The sequence below is a fragment of the Barbus barbus genome (genome assembly GCF_936440315.1).
Source record: "Barbus barbus genome assembly, chromosome: 23".
In the NCBI taxonomy this organism is placed as follows: domain Eukaryota; kingdom Metazoa; phylum Chordata; class Actinopteri; order Cypriniformes; family Cyprinidae; genus Barbus; species Barbus barbus.
Window position 1 is genome coordinate 7616704 of NC_136751.1, and position 18809 is coordinate 7635512.

At 33.9% G+C, this 18809-nt stretch overlaps 1 protein-coding gene across 1 annotated transcript; it reads left to right on the top strand.

Annotated features, from left to right (window-relative positions):
* Positions 1 to 814: 814 nt before the first annotated feature.
* Positions 815 to 17725, top strand: scg3 (secretogranin III). Its single transcript, XM_079374146.1, has 12 exons — positions 815 to 1178; positions 2134 to 2186; positions 2562 to 2592; positions 2670 to 2894; positions 5740 to 5882; positions 6097 to 6243; positions 6332 to 6581; positions 7573 to 7689; positions 11600 to 11683; positions 11784 to 11894; positions 13406 to 13495; positions 16850 to 17725. Exons 1-12 carry the CDS (start codon positions 1094 to 1096, stop codon positions 16966 to 16968), a joined length of 1455 nt encoding a protein of 484 aa, XP_079230272.1. The 5' UTR covers positions 815 to 1093; the 3' UTR covers positions 16969 to 17725.
* The last annotated feature ends 1084 nt before the right edge of the window (positions 17726 to 18809 follow it).

Genomic DNA, 18809 nt, shown 5'->3' on the forward strand with positions numbered 1-18809 from the left:
CAAGATAAAAATGAGGAGGCATCCAAAAGTAAAAAAAAAAAAAGTCATTTGATCTTATCTCTTTTAATTTTTCTGCTAACATATTACAATATTATCCCTATTGTATGTGGTTTTATATTCTGCTCTGTAGTTTTATTCGTATTTTATCCCATTTTTATAACAGCTTTGAGTAAACAACTGAGCATAATGAACTGTGAACAGTTTTGCAGGACAAGGTTGTTTTTTCCTTCATAAATGTCAAGATAGCACGTCACATTTTTATTGGGGGTAAGAGTTGTTAGTATTTTACAAATAATTTATAACAAAATCTTCCTAAAACTTATAAAACAATATATATATTTTTTTTAAATAGTTCAAGCTTAATATTTGAAAACTTTTTGTATCTTTGTTGTTTCATTGATTTTGTGTTTCATAATTGTTTGCTAAAAAGCCCATAAAAGGCCAGTTCCCATGGTGACATCAGTGTCATAAAAGGTCAGTGTGTCCAATGTACTGTATCTTTTTTTTACTGGGCAACACATTTTCAATGCCTTCTTGTATCTATCTATCGCTCACAGCCAACGCATGTGTGTATCTCAAAGCATAGCCTAATAGAGGATTACCAAAACAGGTCAAATCTCTCATTTGCATTTCAATCCTCATTATCATAACTGGTTCTTTTGAGAGTGCCGTCTTGTCTCTTATCTGCTCATTATTGCGCTCTTCGGTCGTTTGCTGCCCCGCAGCATCAATGAATGCGAGATGCGCGTGTGACGCAGGTGCTTCAGACTGACGCACATGGGCGGATGTAACCGTGCCGTCCTCCTCCTCGTCTATCAATCCATGAGCTGCTGGAGTCAGGGGCCGTTATACACGAGGTGCTCCCATCAGCTTATCCGCTGTTAATTATAGCCAGCGACCTGGTTTCAGCACTGCTGGGACTCAACAGCTCCCGCGGAACTAAAGCCTTTGCGCTTACAGAGGAGAGGCGCTGAGAGCGCGCAGCATCCAGCCAAACCCAGCGCGCTCCACAAAACCAAACCAACGGCGCGTTTATCTCCACAGAGGACAACAGAGAGAGCGAGAGAGAAAACATCTGAACACCAGCTGAAGGATGGCGTCAAAACGCGTAGGGATTGTGGTTGTCCTTGCTGTAATATCGCAAATCAGCGCGTTTCCCACACCTGCCGGACCCGACGGTGAGTTAGCCTACTGAATAACCAAAAAGCCTATAGTCCAACACATCGGTCCAATATATTAGAAAACATACACGACGTGTATGTATAGATTAATATAGGACACGTCAATTAATACGACGATATTTTGCTATTTAGGACAGCGTCCACCTGACTCGTTAACACATGTCTGGACTTCAGCGTGCACATGCTCTGTGATCAAATGGAAGTAAATATTAGGATATCTATTTGAAATATATTATAGGCTGTATATATGGTTTTATGTTGGCCATCATATTAGTCAAACCCATATTGGCTGACAACTCCATATAGCTAAATGTGGGAAGAAGGTGAATGAATTGGATGGTGTATTTAGTTTGTTGTTGTTTTCATCATTTATTGTATAGGAAGCTCTAGCCTCAGTTTTCAAAGGCCTTTAATCTTTTGTCCTGTAATCCGATTATTCTGTGGCAGCTTCTCTTGGACAGTTTGGACTGCAAATGAATGCATCAAAGATCTCAGCAACTAGTGAAGAAAATGCATCTTAATAACCATTTTTATTTTAGGGCAAAAATAGACTTGACTCCTTGAAAATGATAGTTGATTCATACACTGTAGATGAGGTGCACAGATTTTGTTTTTCAAAAACTCAATAATGTTATTACAATGTCCTTACATTATAGTTACAATGTAATAACCGATCAATAGTAATCTGAGTCTGATACTGCAGATATTTTTTTCTCATCATCCTCCTGCAGTGTTTCTGTTATCCGGTGTGAGTGTATTAAAGCCCAAAAAATGACAATTCTGTAATCATTTGCTCACCCTCACATTGTTCTAAACAGAATTTCTGTCTTTCTTCTTTGGAACACAAAAATAAATTCTGCTTTTGGGTGTCCCTTTAAGGTCAGCAATGACGGATTTGCCATCAGTGATCTTTGCCTTTATTATATGTGTTTGTGTTTCTTTCCTGATCCAGATAAGAGCATGTATAACCGAGAGCTGAATGAGGAGAAGCCATTAGAACAGCAGGTGTGATTTATTGTTAATCACTATGTTGTGTAAAAGACACAGATTAATGTACTTCATACCTCCATTTAGCATCAGACACACAACTATTAAACAAGACGCTCAGAAAAAAACTACAAAAGCTATCACGAGGGCAGTAGCTTTTCAAAAGGACCAAATATATACTAAGGTTCTAATATGTACAAATTAGGTACTAATTTAAGGTACTTGTATGCACCCTTTAGGGGTAAATAAGGCACAAATAGTACTGCCTCTGTGAGCATTTTTGTACACTTGTTTCTAACCGTGTATCGAAGATGTTTAATGCATTAAGTAAAAATTAAATAAAAATGAAAGTAAAAGTCGAGACTGTGTTTTCATTTATTTTTTCCCCAACAGATCGCAGAAGCTGACAGCATCAGGAAGACAGGTGAGGAATAATCTTATGCAGATATAGTGCTTCTCAGTGATCAATAGCTCACAAGTGTTTTATGGTCATCCATGCAGAACCCAAGCCAACGCCACCAGCTGAGGCCGAGTCAGACTCAGAGGACGATGACATCACTTTCCTTAAGTCTCTGGCTGAGAAGTCCAAAGAGTCAAACAACGAGACTCCCATCTCCGATTCTGTGGATGAGCGATACGGTACTGATGAGGCTGACACTACCAAAAACAGAAGACTGGTTGATGATTATGACTCTACTAAGAATGGAATGGACTATAAATACCAAGGTAAGAACTACAATTACCATGCTAACGAAGCCTTATTCAGAAGAGCATAGTATGTGTACTTTACAAAGTATGTTGTTTGCACATACATTTTCTGTATGCATGGATTACTTGATGACCAGGGGATTTCTGATCCATTTATGCGAGAGATTTGCGAGTCATTCCTATCGCGAAGCTGATGGTCACTTTAATACTATGGAGAAAGTCGAACAGTATCTAAAAATGGCAAATAAACTAAAAAGACTGATGAAAAGAGGAAAAAAGTGTCTTGAACACTAACATTTATTCAAATCTTTTTAAACTACCCATGACCATCTTTACTAGAATTTATCACGTTTTATTGTAGGCTTATTTATTGTGTAAAATTTAGTCTAACATGTTGTAGAATTAGATTTTCCCCTATAGATTCACATTACAAATGGGGCATGTTGAAGCAATTGCTTCTAAATGTGCAGGTGGTTGTTTCTTCATAACAACTGCTATATTGATTAATAAAAAAGTCAAAAGACAATTTCACAAAAATAAATATTTAAGCCAGCAAACAAATAAATAAACCTTATGAGTGAGCATGACCCGGGACTCTTCTAAAACAGTTCTCACTTCAACCCCCCCAATGTTCACACCAAAACGACGCCCTTGTTGATGACCTACAAAATTCCCACTGTGTGGAACACTGTATCCCACAATGCAATGTGCTTGCCTTTTCTAGTCTAACGAATGAACCAGATGTAATGTTTAGCATCTGTATTTTATTTATACCCATTTTGATTATTTGAAACTTAATACATTTAAATATAATGTTAAATAAAAAATGTACCCATTGTGTGTTAATGTTCCATTTTGAGCATAGCTTTTGTCTTAGTCTTAACTATTTAATGTGTCAAGACATTGTGGATTCTAAACGGTAAAATAACCAGCCAAGGAACAAATTAAATATCAATGAACATTTTTTTTAGTTGTGACCTGTCAAAATCCAAATTATCTCCCACTTTGAAAGTACTAATCCATCCCTGTGACTGTATATGATCCTAAATACAGGAACAGGTGGCAGACGCCATAGGTCAATCAGGAGGTATTTTGTAGAGATAAAGAGACAGAGCAAGAGAGAGAGAATCAGCGGATTATCCCTCCACAGGCTGCTGTGTACTGAATGTTTTATACTGTAGTATTAAACCTCACAGTCCCCTACAACAGGGCAGCTAGACTAAACATACACCTACATTAAAACCCTTCTAACCTAATAATAGCACAATAGCTCGAAGAGGTCATAATTCCTTTTACCATTTTTCCCTGACCCTATGATGTTTCTTGGACGAAAATCGAATGTTTAGTTATTTATTTATTTTTTCCATGTCCATTTTCTACTTTATGACTCTAACAATTAAATATGCAGTCTTTGTGCATTTTAAGTATGTCCTGTATTGTGATTGGCTAACCAACAGTATTTACACAAAATTACTATTAATGCTTATGGGCTACCAGTTTGCTGCTGGGTCAAATATACAGTGGTTTTGTTAATATATGTTGTCTTCCTTCAATAACAACCCTCTTTGCATAGCCACTTTTTTATTGTGATTTGTGATTCATAAACAATCACAAAGTCACAAAGGCTACACACATAGATTTAGACTTCACCACATTTTACTTGTTAGTTCTCATAGTGTTTAGGAATAAGGATACCTCTTCTATGTCCTTCTTTTTACCTCACCAAGACTGGGAGGACCATGTTTCTGAATACAGAAACAGAAATGTTGTTGACGTGGGCAGTCATGTGTTTGTGTATTCATCTGCCTGATGTCAGCTATCCAAGGAAAAGCAGTTTTGTCCGCTCAATTTTTACTTAAATAGCTGAACTGTTACTTAAATAGTTACTTAATTATTAACTTATAATATGACCGCTTTAAGTTTTGTTTTTGTTTTTTTATGACACTATCATGTCATAAAGGCACTCAGAACACCTAAGACCTCTGACTCAGAATGAGCGTCAGACGTTTGATCAGTGTCATGTTTCAGGCAGATGGTGAGTTTACTGGAAGCGATTGTAAGTCGATCTCTATGGTAGATAATGGCAGATAACAGAATGGGAGGTGTTTTTGTGTGATTTCACTGGGTTGCAGGAATTACAACAGACAGACAAGAATTGCTGGCAGATTTCAGCTCCAACATTCAGATCTCTGTTTCACACGCTCCTTTCCTACTTAGTTTCGCTTTTTAAGAGCTTGTAGGCTTCTGATAAAGCAATATCAAATGCAGCACACTAGAAACTAAACCTATGGCACAGAAAAAGACACACAAAAAAATGCTGGATGCGGTGGATATTCAGGCTACCTACAGTCCATCAGCAGTTCATTTATAATCAGGTTATATCCATAACAGTATATATAAAAGTATTAAAATATGGAGACACTTTTTAAGGGGGGGACCTGTTCCCCAATACAGATGAAAGGCTAGAAATGCTCCTGGTTATTATCCAAAATAAGTAAGGGATTGAACTAAACCTGAGAAGGTGATCAGGAACCAGAGGCGAAATGCTGGTTAAATAATTGGACATGAAATATTGATTTATTCTGAACTGAATTATTTATGAAAAAAAAAAGTGGATACAGTACAGTTATGTAAGAAACTGGAACGATAACTAATAAAGCATCCACACCAACAGATAATATTTTAATATCTGTTTACATAAGCTCTTATACAAGCTCTTTAAAATCAGGGGATTCTGATTGGCTCTCAACATTTTTTGTTACCTATCAGCTAAGAAAAAAAAATATCTAAAAGTGATTTTGTTATCATTACAGTTGTGGTTCAAACGAAGGGATGTGAAGTATTTTAATGTGTTCCTTTTCAGATGATCCTGAAAGTTTTCGGCAGCTGGATGGGACCCCGCTAACAGCTCATGACATAGTCCAGAAAATCGCCAACAAAATCTATGAAGAGGATGACCGAGGAGTGTTTGACAGAATTGTGTCTAAACTGCTCAAGCTGGGTCTAGTAAGAGATTCAAATTGTGGCTTGCGCAGTGATTCTGATAGCTGCCATATTGATGACCCATGCAATAAACATCATACATAATGTATTAATTCCTCCAGGGAAACATATTCCAGTTTAACCAGCATAAATAGCATGGAAAATAGATTGTCATACAATAGTACCTTTGTGAATTGATTGTTCTAGCAGGTGTTGCGTTGTTTTGTTTGACCTTCAGATCACAGACAGTCAGGCAGAGACACTGGAGTATGAGGTTGCTGAAGCCCTGCAGGATCTGATCACCAAAAATGCTAAAGATAACATGATTGGAGACCTCAGTATGGACTACCCTGTTAATGCTGCAAAAAACACACAGAATAATATGGTACGAGTGTGTGACTGTAGTGTTTCAACTTCATATTTATCCACAAAAAAAAAAAAAACTCTCTATTTGCTTGGATTCTTGTCTTCAGGATGAGGAAGACAGGCCCAGTCGACGATATGATGACGAGAATGAAGGTGATGGTGATAATGGTGGTGATGATGATGATAATGGTAATGAAAAACAGGAGGAGGAGATTAGAGATGGCACAGTGAGGGCCGAAGACTCATGGGATGCCGTGAGCGATGGGAACGACAGAAACGAACTGAACCCTGAAGATGGACTGCAGGACCTTCAGTTCTTCCCCAACTTCTACAGACTCCTCAAGAGCCTCGACTCAGGTAGACAACACAACAAACAATACAACATATGACACAATACAGTACAACACAAAACATACAACATAAAAGAATATAGCATGTAATAACACACACACTGGATACTGTACAACACAAAAAAACAAGTGCACTTAACAGTGTTCAATGCACTTGTAATGTAAATTAAGTAAAGGTCATGTTCCATGAAGATATTTTGTAAATTTCCTACCGTAAATATATTAAAACGTAATTTTACGATTAGTAATATGCATTGCTAAGAACTTCATTTGGACAGCTTTAAAAGCAATTTTCTCAATATTTAGATTTGTTGGACCCTCCGATTCCAGATTTTAAAATAGTTGTATCTATTGTATCCAAATATTGTCCTATCCTAACAAACCATGCATCAATGGAAAGCTTATTTATTCAGCTTTCAGATGATGTATAAATCTCAATTTCGGAAAATTGACCCTTATGACTGGTTTTGTGGTCCAGGGTCACATATAGTGGATGTAAAGTACTTAATATTTGATTATAATTTTAACTGTAGTGTGTTATTTGATATTACATTAGTAAAAGTTCATATATTTTAAACTTCATTTTTATAAATGTGTAATTACCAATATATTTAAATACATGACAAACTGTACAAGATTCAACAGAAATGACATTAAAGAATATTTTAATTGTTTTTAAATGCTTGTCAGTACATTCAGCGGTACAATTTAACCATATTTCAAAGAAAATAGAAATAATTACGACTTAAGCAGGTCAAGAAAGTACAAAAGTGAGTATAGCACACCACAGCACACTCAAAAGCCACACAAACAGTAATGTAACACAACACAGCTCATTCAGTAAATCAGCAGCTATAAGGTCTGTAGAAACATCACCATCTGGTTAAACACATTTCCTGTGGTTTCAGCTGCCCTCTTCTTCATCAAACACCACATTAATCCAGATTAAAGTCTGCTCTCATTGCTTAATCTATCACATCCTTCTCCTCACTTTACAGAGCAAGATAAAGAGGAGAGAGAAACCCTGATCACCATCATGAAGACCTTGATCGACTTTGTGAAGATGATGGTCAAATATGGAACCATCACACCTGAAGAAGGAGTTTCTTATCTGGGTAAGACCAAAGTTGTCTGTACACCTTATTTTTGACAAATTTAATTTGAATATTCAAGGCATCTGGTGTCAAACAACACACTGGTTTGCAGTTTACTGCACTTATTCTAGTTATGTATATGTGTGTTTACTGTGTGTTTATCTATAGCGGCTAATGAAACTGAAGTCTTGCACATTCACAGGAAATAGCTTACATTTATGTGTTAAACAACAAATATGTTCTGATTGGCAGCTATTGTGTCACATTACACAGTATTTTCTCTTTAAATAAAGGAGTCCAGAGGGCAGTCATCTTGGTAATCTCTCTTAAAGAAGATTCATGTTATTGAAGCTCGTGTTTTAATAACAGGTTTAGTCACCAATTTGACCTTTGTTAGGTCAAATCGGGATAAAAACAGGTCATGTTGATCTGGGTAATGCATTTGTGAGCAAACACACAAGTAATATTTGTTTAAATGAAAAGTCTCCATATTGAGCATGAGATTTCTCCCGTCTTTTTTTCTGAGTGAGTCCCCTCATCTTTGCACTGTCCCAACCAAGCACAGTGTGTCATATAAGCTGTCTCTTCAATGGGAACCACTGAATATTTTGTCTGCTTCACTTTTTGTGTTAAACAACAAATATGTTCTGATTGGCTGTTATTGTGTCACATTAGACCGTATTTTCTCTTTCAGTGAGTATGAATGTAAATCACACTGGTTAGGACATGATGTATGTGTGCGTGGGCAAAAGGCAATCCCTGAGATAAGCTGTTTTTGTGTGCCTTTGGTTCCTGAAATAATGCTTTGTCCAGCCTGAAAGAGAGAGAAAGAGAGAGACAGAAGCTGTATTTTGACTTGCTCCTAATGTAAAATGTTTAACCCTAACAAATCAAATATAGGGTGAATACTTCAGGCCGATTTCAGGAGATGCAGTGTCAGTGTGTGCATTATGTACAATCATACAACAGCACAAAAGTCAGATTAATTAAAGAAGTGGTGAGGACAGTGCTGGAATCACTGTTCGGCAGGTGGGCCTTTTATGATATGATTAAAAATTGAAGGCTTAACTCGTGAATATGATTTTTTTCTACTTTTGTTTCCTACACTGATAACAGCCATAGCCACCACTGAGCAATCATTGACTGTAGCAGTACAGTTCTCAGCACCAGATCGCCTTTCATCATAATAAATACTTAACAAATATCTTAAGCTGTGGTTGGGATAAGCAACCATGTCTAAAAGTGGTTGCCAGCCATAAATGATGGCAACCCCCATTAAAAATAAATACACTTTAGCAAACGTTTAAAAAGAGCAGTGATTACCAAAAGAATATATTTTGAAATTAAAAGAAAACAAAAAGAAAATAATGTTAGCTATTTTTATTTTTTTTCTACTGGCAAGAATTTATTTAAAATATACTTTAATGCCAGTTCAATTAATATTTGCAATTGCGTGTTTGTAAAAAAAGCAAAATAGTACATTTAAAATATATAAATATTACATCTAATACTGAATAACTACATTTAAAATTATAATAAAGTACTTTACGTGTGCTTTAGTAGTCAACACATCAAAATTAGTGCACTTATTTAAAGTATGTTAAAAGATTATTAAAAACAATGATTAAAAAAAAAAAAAACTTTAAAGTAAAACTTTTTAATTAGACATTATTACAAAGTGGACTCTTTGAAAGTGTAATTAAAAAACAGTTTTGAAAGTGTACTCTCTTCAAGTACACTTGTTTTATTTTTATTATATGCTAGCTCAGTTTTTTTTTTCTGGTACCACTTTGTTTTAAGGTGTCCTTGTTACACGTTACATGTACTTACTATTATAATAACAATAAATTATGCATAATTACATGCAAGTAACCTTAAACCAATCCCTAATCCTAACCCTAACCATATAGTAAGTACATGTAATTAATGAATATTACTCAGTACTTAAATGTATAATTACACTGTAACAAGGAAATAAAGTGTAACCTCTCTTTCTTTCTGTAAACACACTTTTAAGATTTGAAGTACACAGCAAGTGCACATTCATGTGTGGCAGATTTTGAATAATTGTTTGCTTGGAAAAACTTTCCCTGTCGTTAATTTCACTCGTATGTGTTTGTTTGACCGGCACTGGATCTGTGTTAATGTTAAGTATTAAGTTCTTTCGTCACAGATGGTGTGAGCCAGTTGTGTTGCCTGTAGGTCAGGTGACACGTATATATATATATATATATATATATATATATATATATAATGACTACAGATGAATCTGATTTCACACACTGATGCTAATAATTTGACATCAGTCTGTTTATACATATATCTGTGGCCAAAGACAGATTATCACAGTCTATTCTCAGTGGACTGATACCCACTATCTGCACAATCCATTTTCTACACCCACTGATGATTTAATGCAAACTTGAACATTATTTTCTGTAGTTGTGTGAGGATAGCCGAACCAAATAAAAGAGAACAATAGCATACAGTTCTACCGAGGTAAAAGGGAAAATTATTGAAAAATTATTTTGGTATTTTTGCATTTACTACAACACTAATCGCAACTGATCAGGTATTTTAAGGGGACAGAAGCCATGTCTGTCTCATGCCCTTATATGTTCAAGACATCTGCTCAAGCAAACAGCATCCTGTTTTATTCATCCTGCGTTCTCTCTTTTGTTCCCTCTCTCTTTCATTCCGTGTAATTAATTCTGTCTGTTTCTCTAACGAGATGGTCACGATCGTTATGATAGAACACAGATAACAATTTGGAATTCTCCATTGCGTAATAATGGGGTTACTCTGGCAACCTGTGCTACATGATGACAGAGCTGTAAAGATCAAATGGAATGGCAAGGTGTGTTGCCAGGATACCGCTGGTTATTGATCTGCTGTGGTTTAAACATGAGATGAGGCTCTTATCATTCTGCACTAATATGTGTGTGTTTGTCATTGGCAAACAGCTCCAAGACACAAAAGTGTGTACACAACACATAATGAGTACAGCGTACATCCATATCTGCATACAGAGTGCAGATAAAGCTCTATGTGGTCAAAGATAATTCTGATCAGAAATTGCAATTGCAATGGGATTCAGAAAGAGAAAAAAAAATTGCAGCATCTGTAGCAATCATGTCATGTTAAAATTATAATAGAAAAAGGTTTAAAAAAAAGTGACAGTAAAAACCGGTTCATTTGATATCTGTAAGTACCATATATAGTGAAAGCTATATAAAGTTTTTTTAGTTCAAAAAAGACAATACATGTAATTTTACTATACAATGTTGTATATTTTATTTTTTCAAAGTAAAACATTAGCAATTAAGAAATGAACAAGTAATTATGCATTACAATAATACTGTTTAAATTCTGTTTTTATTATTTAAAAAAAATAAAATTTATAATAATAATAATTTATGGAGAAAGGTGAATTCACAGAAATCCCTTCTCAGTTATTTACTTTGGATCGTTACATTTTATGATTTAATTCATATTGACTGAATAATAATAATGATTATTATTATTTTATCTCTGCCTACTGTTGCTAAACATGCATTTTTTCACATTACAGCAACAAACTGATTTAAATACCTTCAATATTGTAAATTAACATTATACAGCTAGGAAAAATGGTAACGCTTTACTGTAAGGCTTCATTTGTTAACAACAGTTAATATGAACTAACAGTAACATACTTTTAAAACATTTATTAATCTAATGTAATGCTGATATTAATTTCAACATTTACTAATACATTATTATAAACAAAAGTTGTATCTGTTAATATTATTTAATAGACCTGAGCTAACAATAAACGGATGTATTTGTAACTAATGATTAATAAATACTGTATCAAATTTCTTGACCATTGTTACACTGCTTGTAATCCTTATAACATTGTCACATTTATAAATATGTTTTTTGCACACAGAAAATCTGGATGCAATGATTGCCCTGCAGACCAAAAACAAGCTGGGCAAATCACTGGTTCCTCTCAGCATTACGCCCCCTACAGGTAAATCAGACCCATAACACTGCAAACTGCAAGTCATTCACTGCAGATTCTGCTCAGGAAGACTTTGGCATCACTATACTGTTTTTCCCTCTCGTTCCAGGAAAAGCATTGGATGATGATGACAACACCAAAACAGAAGCTGCCAAAATGCAGAAGGAGTATGAGACTCTCAAAGACTCGACCAAAGACGTCCAGACTGCTGCTGAAATCAGTGAGTAAACCAAGGATCATGTATCATCTTCACATGCTTGGGATGATATTAAAAGCCTCTCAGCTTCTGCTGGTGTAACCAAGCTGTATAACTGAGGCAGATACACTGATAATTCAACACTAACCTGCAGTTCCACTGGAAACGACTGCAGTGTGTGGGTTTTAGAGACACAGCGAGAGTTTCAGTCCCACAGGGAGCGACTCTGCAGCAGCCCGGCAGATTGAGGGCATCGCTGTAACACGCTCACACTGAGCTAATAGTGATGAACAAAATGATGAGGCCTTGTTCAGGGAGACGTGTATTGATTCTTTGAAAAGTACTGAACATTAATATTAAAAGCTGTGATAATCACTGTCGATTATGACCCAAGAAGCATTTAGAACAAACCCATTATACATTAATACTGCTTTCATGTTTGAACTGCCACAATTATGAGATGACAGCTCAGAACTTACGGAAATTATTTGTTACTATAGCAACACTCATAACACCAAACTGTCCATGTACATAATTAAACTTTATGTTCTCTAGTAAAATTGTGAACACTGCACTTGAGGTATATAATAATAATACTGTAAAAAATCCAACTTTCAAAAGGTTCTACTAACAAATGTAAAAAAGTAGCCTGAACAAAGAATTTTTAGTAGGAAGTCAGTTGAATTTTTTGTGTGAACCGAAGAAAAATTGCAATTTTATACTGAACAATATTGCACAAGTTCCCAGCGTGCATTGCAGCTTGAAAAAAATGTGTTAATTATTATGAAAATATTATCATTGTTTTACATTTTACTGGGTTAATGTATGCTGCTGTTGTCACTGTCAGTTAGCTGTCATGTGGATCAGAGTTGATATTTTTACTGATTTAACATTTGCTGATCCTCACCATGGTTGAGAATTGTGTTCTGAGGTATATATACAGCTCATTGCTGCTTCTGGGTTCAATACATTTGTCTATCAACATAAATGTTTGCCTTTAGGTTTAAGAGATACTACCCATATTATGTAGTGGGCTTTGAAAATAAACATACATCTCAAAGAAATAGGATTAGCATTGGTATAAATTTGCCTTAGTTGCCTTAATTGTTTCAGTTAGGTCAACTTTTTTTTTTTTTTTTACACAGTGTAATGATAATAATAATAATAATAATAACAACAACAATAATTAATACTAAAAAGAAGCTAAAAATAAGAAATATAAACTATATATATATTTATATTAACAAACAATAAAATAATAATCCATCCATTTATTCATCTATTAAATAACGTTATCAATCTATTTATCCATTTCATATTTATCCATCCTTAAATAAATAAATCTATCCATTCATCTATCAATCTATTTAAGAAGAAGAAGAAATATATAGAAATATGTTTAAACAAAAATATAGCATAATAATTCTTCTGTCCATTGCCCAAACTAGTTGTGCTATAGGGTTGTGGAGATGCTGGAGCCCAGAAGTATAGTAGTAGTAATACTTATAATAATAATCATAATTTCTGTCTGACAGGTCATCCTGGGAAGTCTGAGAGTTATCTGGAGGCAATCAGGAAGAACATTGAATGGCTGAAAAAACACAACAAGGAAAGCAACAAAGAAGGTAAATGTTCATTAAATATTAAAGCAGCAGACCCGTTTATTTATTTTACAGCTGCTGAAGTGGAACGGAGCATGTGCTCTGCTTTCTCTTCTCAATTTAATCATGATTGAAGCCAGCGGGGTATGTGCTCTGCCTTTTATTGTTGTTGTTTTTTGTTTTTTTGTAATATTAATCAAATTAAATTCCTTTAGGACTGAAATCAGTTTCTACATGGTAATCAGGGGTTACATTAGTGTAATACAGGCCAGCAGCCTACATGCATAACACTATTCAAAGATGGAAAATTATATGTAGATCCTCAAATGTTGCCAAAATAAATAAACACCAATTTGACAGACCATTAGCTCAAAATTAACTAACAAAGCTGTTGCTAGATTTTGGAAATGACAATGATACAAGAATACCATCTTATTCTGCTAGTAAACACACCGGTAATCCATGATAAACTGGTAAACAGCCTTATCTCGCTCTCTTAGAGCTGTTAAAGGGTTTAGCCCTAACCCAAAGTTACACACAATTCAGTGAAAACATAGAGAAGAACAGTCAAATTAAAGACTCTTTTCTTTCTCTTAATTTGCAATTAAAATAAGCGTGGGTGAGAGCGCTCATGAATATGCGTCGGTTTGATGAGCTTGGCTGTGTTACAGCAATGCAAGTCTGCTGCGTTTTTGACAAAAGATCTGTGTGCTCTTCTCTTCTTATACCTGCCAGCATGAGACTCAAACACTGTCTGTGCTCTTCAGGCATCATCTGCTCAGCTCAGAAAATGAGAGTGTGTTTGGAGATGAGAACTCTCGCTCTATTGTTCATATTCAAAACAGATTCATTAGACTGTTACCGTCTAGACGGGTGAATCATGTCCAGGTCATAAATAAAAGAATATTAATGCATAAAGCAAATAAAGACTATTTTAGTACAGTTCTCATTATTGCAATGTTTTTTTTTTTTTTTTTTTCAGAATAATTGAAGTAAAACAAACAATTCCACGATGTGTAAACACTTTTTCTTTTTCTGTTTTCTTTTTACATTACACCAATGGAAATTGTCATTTTTGCAGTATGGTAATGAGAATCTATATAGAGAAAATATGTTTCATTAATATGTTTAAATTAACATCTCAATGCAAATAAATAAACAAAGGGGGAAAATGAATCTGAGGACCTAATTAGTGCTGTCAAACAATTAATTGCGATTAATCACATACAAAATAAAAGTTTTTGTTTGCATAATATATGTGTGTGTTCTTTGTATATTTATTGTGTATATATAAATACACACATGCATGTATATATTTTGAAAATATTTACATGTATTTACATGTTTATATTTATATTAATAACATTTATATTATAAATAAATATTTTTAATATATAAACATAAAATTTTTCTGAAATATATACTTGCATGTGTGTGTATTTATATATACATAATATAAATAGCATACATACATATTATGTAAACAAAAACGTTTATTTTGGATGCTTTGAAATACTTTGACACTTTTAACTCAGAAATAAAACAAAATTATAAAACAAGTGTGATTTACTTAATACCTACAAATAGGAATAGACCAACATTTCAAGTTTTCAAAAAAAAAAAAAAGGCTAAAAAATTAAGCTAGTTCTGTTAAAAAAAGAAAACAATTGTAACAATGTTTTTTCTGTCACCTTTGATCAGTTTGAAGCATCCTTCCTGAATAAAAATATATATATATTTTTTTTAACCCAAACTTTTGAACGGTAATGTAACATCACCCATCTATGTTCATGCAACATTAAAATCTTGAGATGCGTGAGTGAGTGTTTTAAATACAGCATGAGTCATAGTCATTATGGCCACTATTACAGACATAGTCACTGAGTCAGGAAGCATGTGAGGTCTGGAGGAAACTCCACGGCTCTGTAAGGACTGTCCAGTCTTATTCCATTGTAATGGTCAGAGTAGGAAGAATCCAATGGTCAATCAATTTTGCCAGAGCCCACACACAAAAACATTCACCAACACATGCTCTTCTGATAGCCAGCCATTTTTTTCAACCCACACAATGTACTCAAAACACTTTCACACACACATGCTGTGCCAAAACTTGTGAATTTGGAAGTGGATTTATACACATTTACTGCTTTGTGAGTCTTCTGGCTTTCGGCTCTCTCCCACACACACCCACTCTCATGCAGGCTTACACTAGTACATACACTAACAGGCATTTATGGATGATCTTTGAGATCCACCGATAATAACATCATCATTTCTAGAAAGAAAACATACAATTTGGCCATCATGTGGCTTGCCTCCTACATTTCAAGTATCTGTTTAAATGGTTATAGCCTTTTAGTTAGCATAAAAAAACTACTTTGTTTTAACCAGCTTACAGATTTATATAACCCTTAACATTTCTCATCTGAAATGTGTTTGTTGCCACCCTCGTTAGATATAAAGTGTTACGAAACTGAAATTAAGTTAAAAAAATAATAAGAAACAAACAACAACAGAAATATTGCACCATGCCACAGTGTTCAGTTAATATTTTTGCAATTTAAGCAAATAACAATATGTTTCTGTAAAAAAAAAAAGTCCTGCAGAGTTGAACTGCAAATATGCATTTAATTATAAAAAAAATAAAATAAAAAAAAATAATAATAATTATGATGTCCCTCTGTTAAAAAATCAGAACAATCAAACCCTTATTTTTAAGTGGGAAATAGCATATTTATTTTTGTTTGTTTGTTGTTATTGTAGTTTTAAATAAACATTTTGTGATTTCCTTTATACATTTATAAAATAAATATTTTTGTTTACAACTAACAAATATTTGTAACAATTCCTCTTTGTTAAATCTGGTTATATTTAAAGGGGAAACATCCCTTTATTTATTTATTTATTTGTGTGTTTGTTTGTTTGTTCATTTATTGATATTGTAGTCTTAAATTCATAGTTTATCATTTCCTTTATACCTTTATAAAATAAACCTTTTTGTAATTTTCAAATAATATTTTTAATTATTCAATACATCTAACAAATATTTGTAATTATTTATCTCTGTTAAATAAGAATATTTTAACAGGGAAATATTTTTCCATTCATTCGTTTATATATCTTTAACTAAATATTTTACAATTCCCTTTATACAATTAAAAATGCAATAATAATTCAATTAACATATAATTAAAAATTGTATATTACTTTTTAAATTATTATAATAATTATACTACTTTTTATATTTTTAATATTATTGATTTAATATCACATCATGTTTTAATTCTTTGTAACATCACTGGGAAAAAATAAATAACATTTGCCCTCAGAAACTGCTAGTAAATGTCTGTACTGATCAGCTCCTGTGTTCTGTTGAAGATTATGACCTCTCCAAGCTGAGGGACTTCATGGACCAGCAAGTGGACGCGTACATCGACAAAGGCATCCTCGAGAAGGACGAAGGTGACGTTATCAAGAGAATCTACGGAAGCCTGTAGGAACCACAAGTCCAGCTTCACATGTAATAGTGTAACAGTTAGACTATCTACTAAATATACTTGGACCGGGCATACTAACACAGATCCTAAAGCTTAACTCCTAATAAACAAGATTTAGTCTGCAAGTCTCAGACAGTATTTCTGCAGAATAATTCCCTTCAGAAGGCAATATCCTCTCTCAGTGCAGTCAGCAATAGAACACGATCTAGTTCTAGATAAGCCACAAATCACATTTGAGTTGTAAGTGTTCTTACGCATTAGGACAGAACAACAGCACTGGCTACTAGAGGAATGAAATTCGGTGGATTTTTTTGGTATGACTTTGCAAATCAGTGAAAATAGAAGCTTTTGCACCTGTCCCTCTTTTGCAATAGATTTTTACAGCATTATATGCATATACTGTATCTACGTAACATTCATTCATGTATGGTGTTTAGCATTTTCTCCTCTTATTTGATGAAGAAGAAGAATCTGTATTATTGTTTCTCAACCAACCAACCAAAAAAAAAAAAAAAATCAGCTCGACTGTCAGTGAATTGCTTTACTCCTCTGTTGTTGTTTTGTCTCCTAGTCTATCGGGGGCAGTCTTTATATCTTTATATCTCCCTTCTCTATCTTAACTTTGGTTTCCTTTCTCCACTATTTTGACTCTGTATATTCCACATGCTATAGATTCACAAAAATCTAGTATTTTTAAATGTAAATATTGTGATTTTTTCCAAAAATCTATTAAACATTGCCTTTCTTTAATTACTTCACTTCTGTGGTTGGCATTTTGAAAGTGTTTGATCCTTCTATAAACCAGTTTATAATTTGAAATCAAGAAAGATTTTAGATTGAAACATTGTTTAAACAGCTTAGATAGGTGACTACAAAGTTTTCAATCAAATCTCTAAATTCATAAATTGTTTCATATCAGCAGTGGTTTAATATAATGTGAATTCTGTGTGTAATAATGGGAATAACGATGTGAACTGTGTCCTCTAAATCATGCGGCATTTATTTATAATTGATTTTAAACTATTTGGAGGCTACTGTTTATATTAGTAAAAAAGTAACATTTAAAATACATTTATTTCATACTAAGAATAGTTCAAATCAAGTTATTTACTGATGTATCGCTCAAGACTTACTGATATAAAAATGATCATTTAACTTTATTTGGAGTACTACTTTTGCACAATGCACATTTCTTGATATTAAGCCTAAAATATTGTTTTAATGAGACGATTGTATGATCCTTGAATAATATTGGCCTTTAAAAGCAAGATATTTAAAGTGCATCTAAAGTATACTTGCAATAGTTCCACTTTAGCACAAATATTTCAGTATATCTTTATTTGGACTTCAGCACTTCTTCTGTAAGTTCATCAAGTAGCCAAGAAACTCAATTCAACTATAAAACAGATCCAAACTCAAATTCTAATGTCGTCATAATTTTGCTGCAGCTGTTGTGTAAAGTGAACTCAATAAAACCACAGCGGTTTGGGATACATTACATAAACCTAGGTTGGGTGTCATTTTTATTGGTGCAAGTTTCACATGTTTTATAGCTTATATTACACAACAGCTGTTGTTTTCTTATGACTACATCCTTATATAAAATTCTTAATTCATAGTTTACATTTTCCCCAATATATTTTAATCCTAGGCTATTTCATTCTGAGTCATATTTAGCAATACAGCTAAAATGAAATGTTGCAACTTTTTTTTACCACAAGTTTATTTCCCAAAGGGCTGTTATCTAACAAATCTGTACCGCCTGGAATGCTTGTTAAAACTTCTATGGTGATGCTGAAAGGAGAGATCCATCCTATAATAACCCAAAATTTTCTTGAAGA

Coding starts and splice junctions, on each gene's coding strand:
- scg3 (XM_079374146.1), top strand. CDS start 1,094: ATGGCGTCAAAACGCGTAGGGATTGTGGTTGTCCTTGCTGTAATATCG. Junction 11,895..13,405: donor CCAGACTGCTGCTGAAATCA/GTGAGTAAACCA, acceptor TCTGTCTGACAG/GTCATCCTGGGAAGTCTGAG. Junction 13,496..16,849: donor CAAGGAAAGCAACAAAGAAG/GTAAATGTTCAT, acceptor GTTCTGTTGAAG/ATTATGACCTCTCCAAGCTG.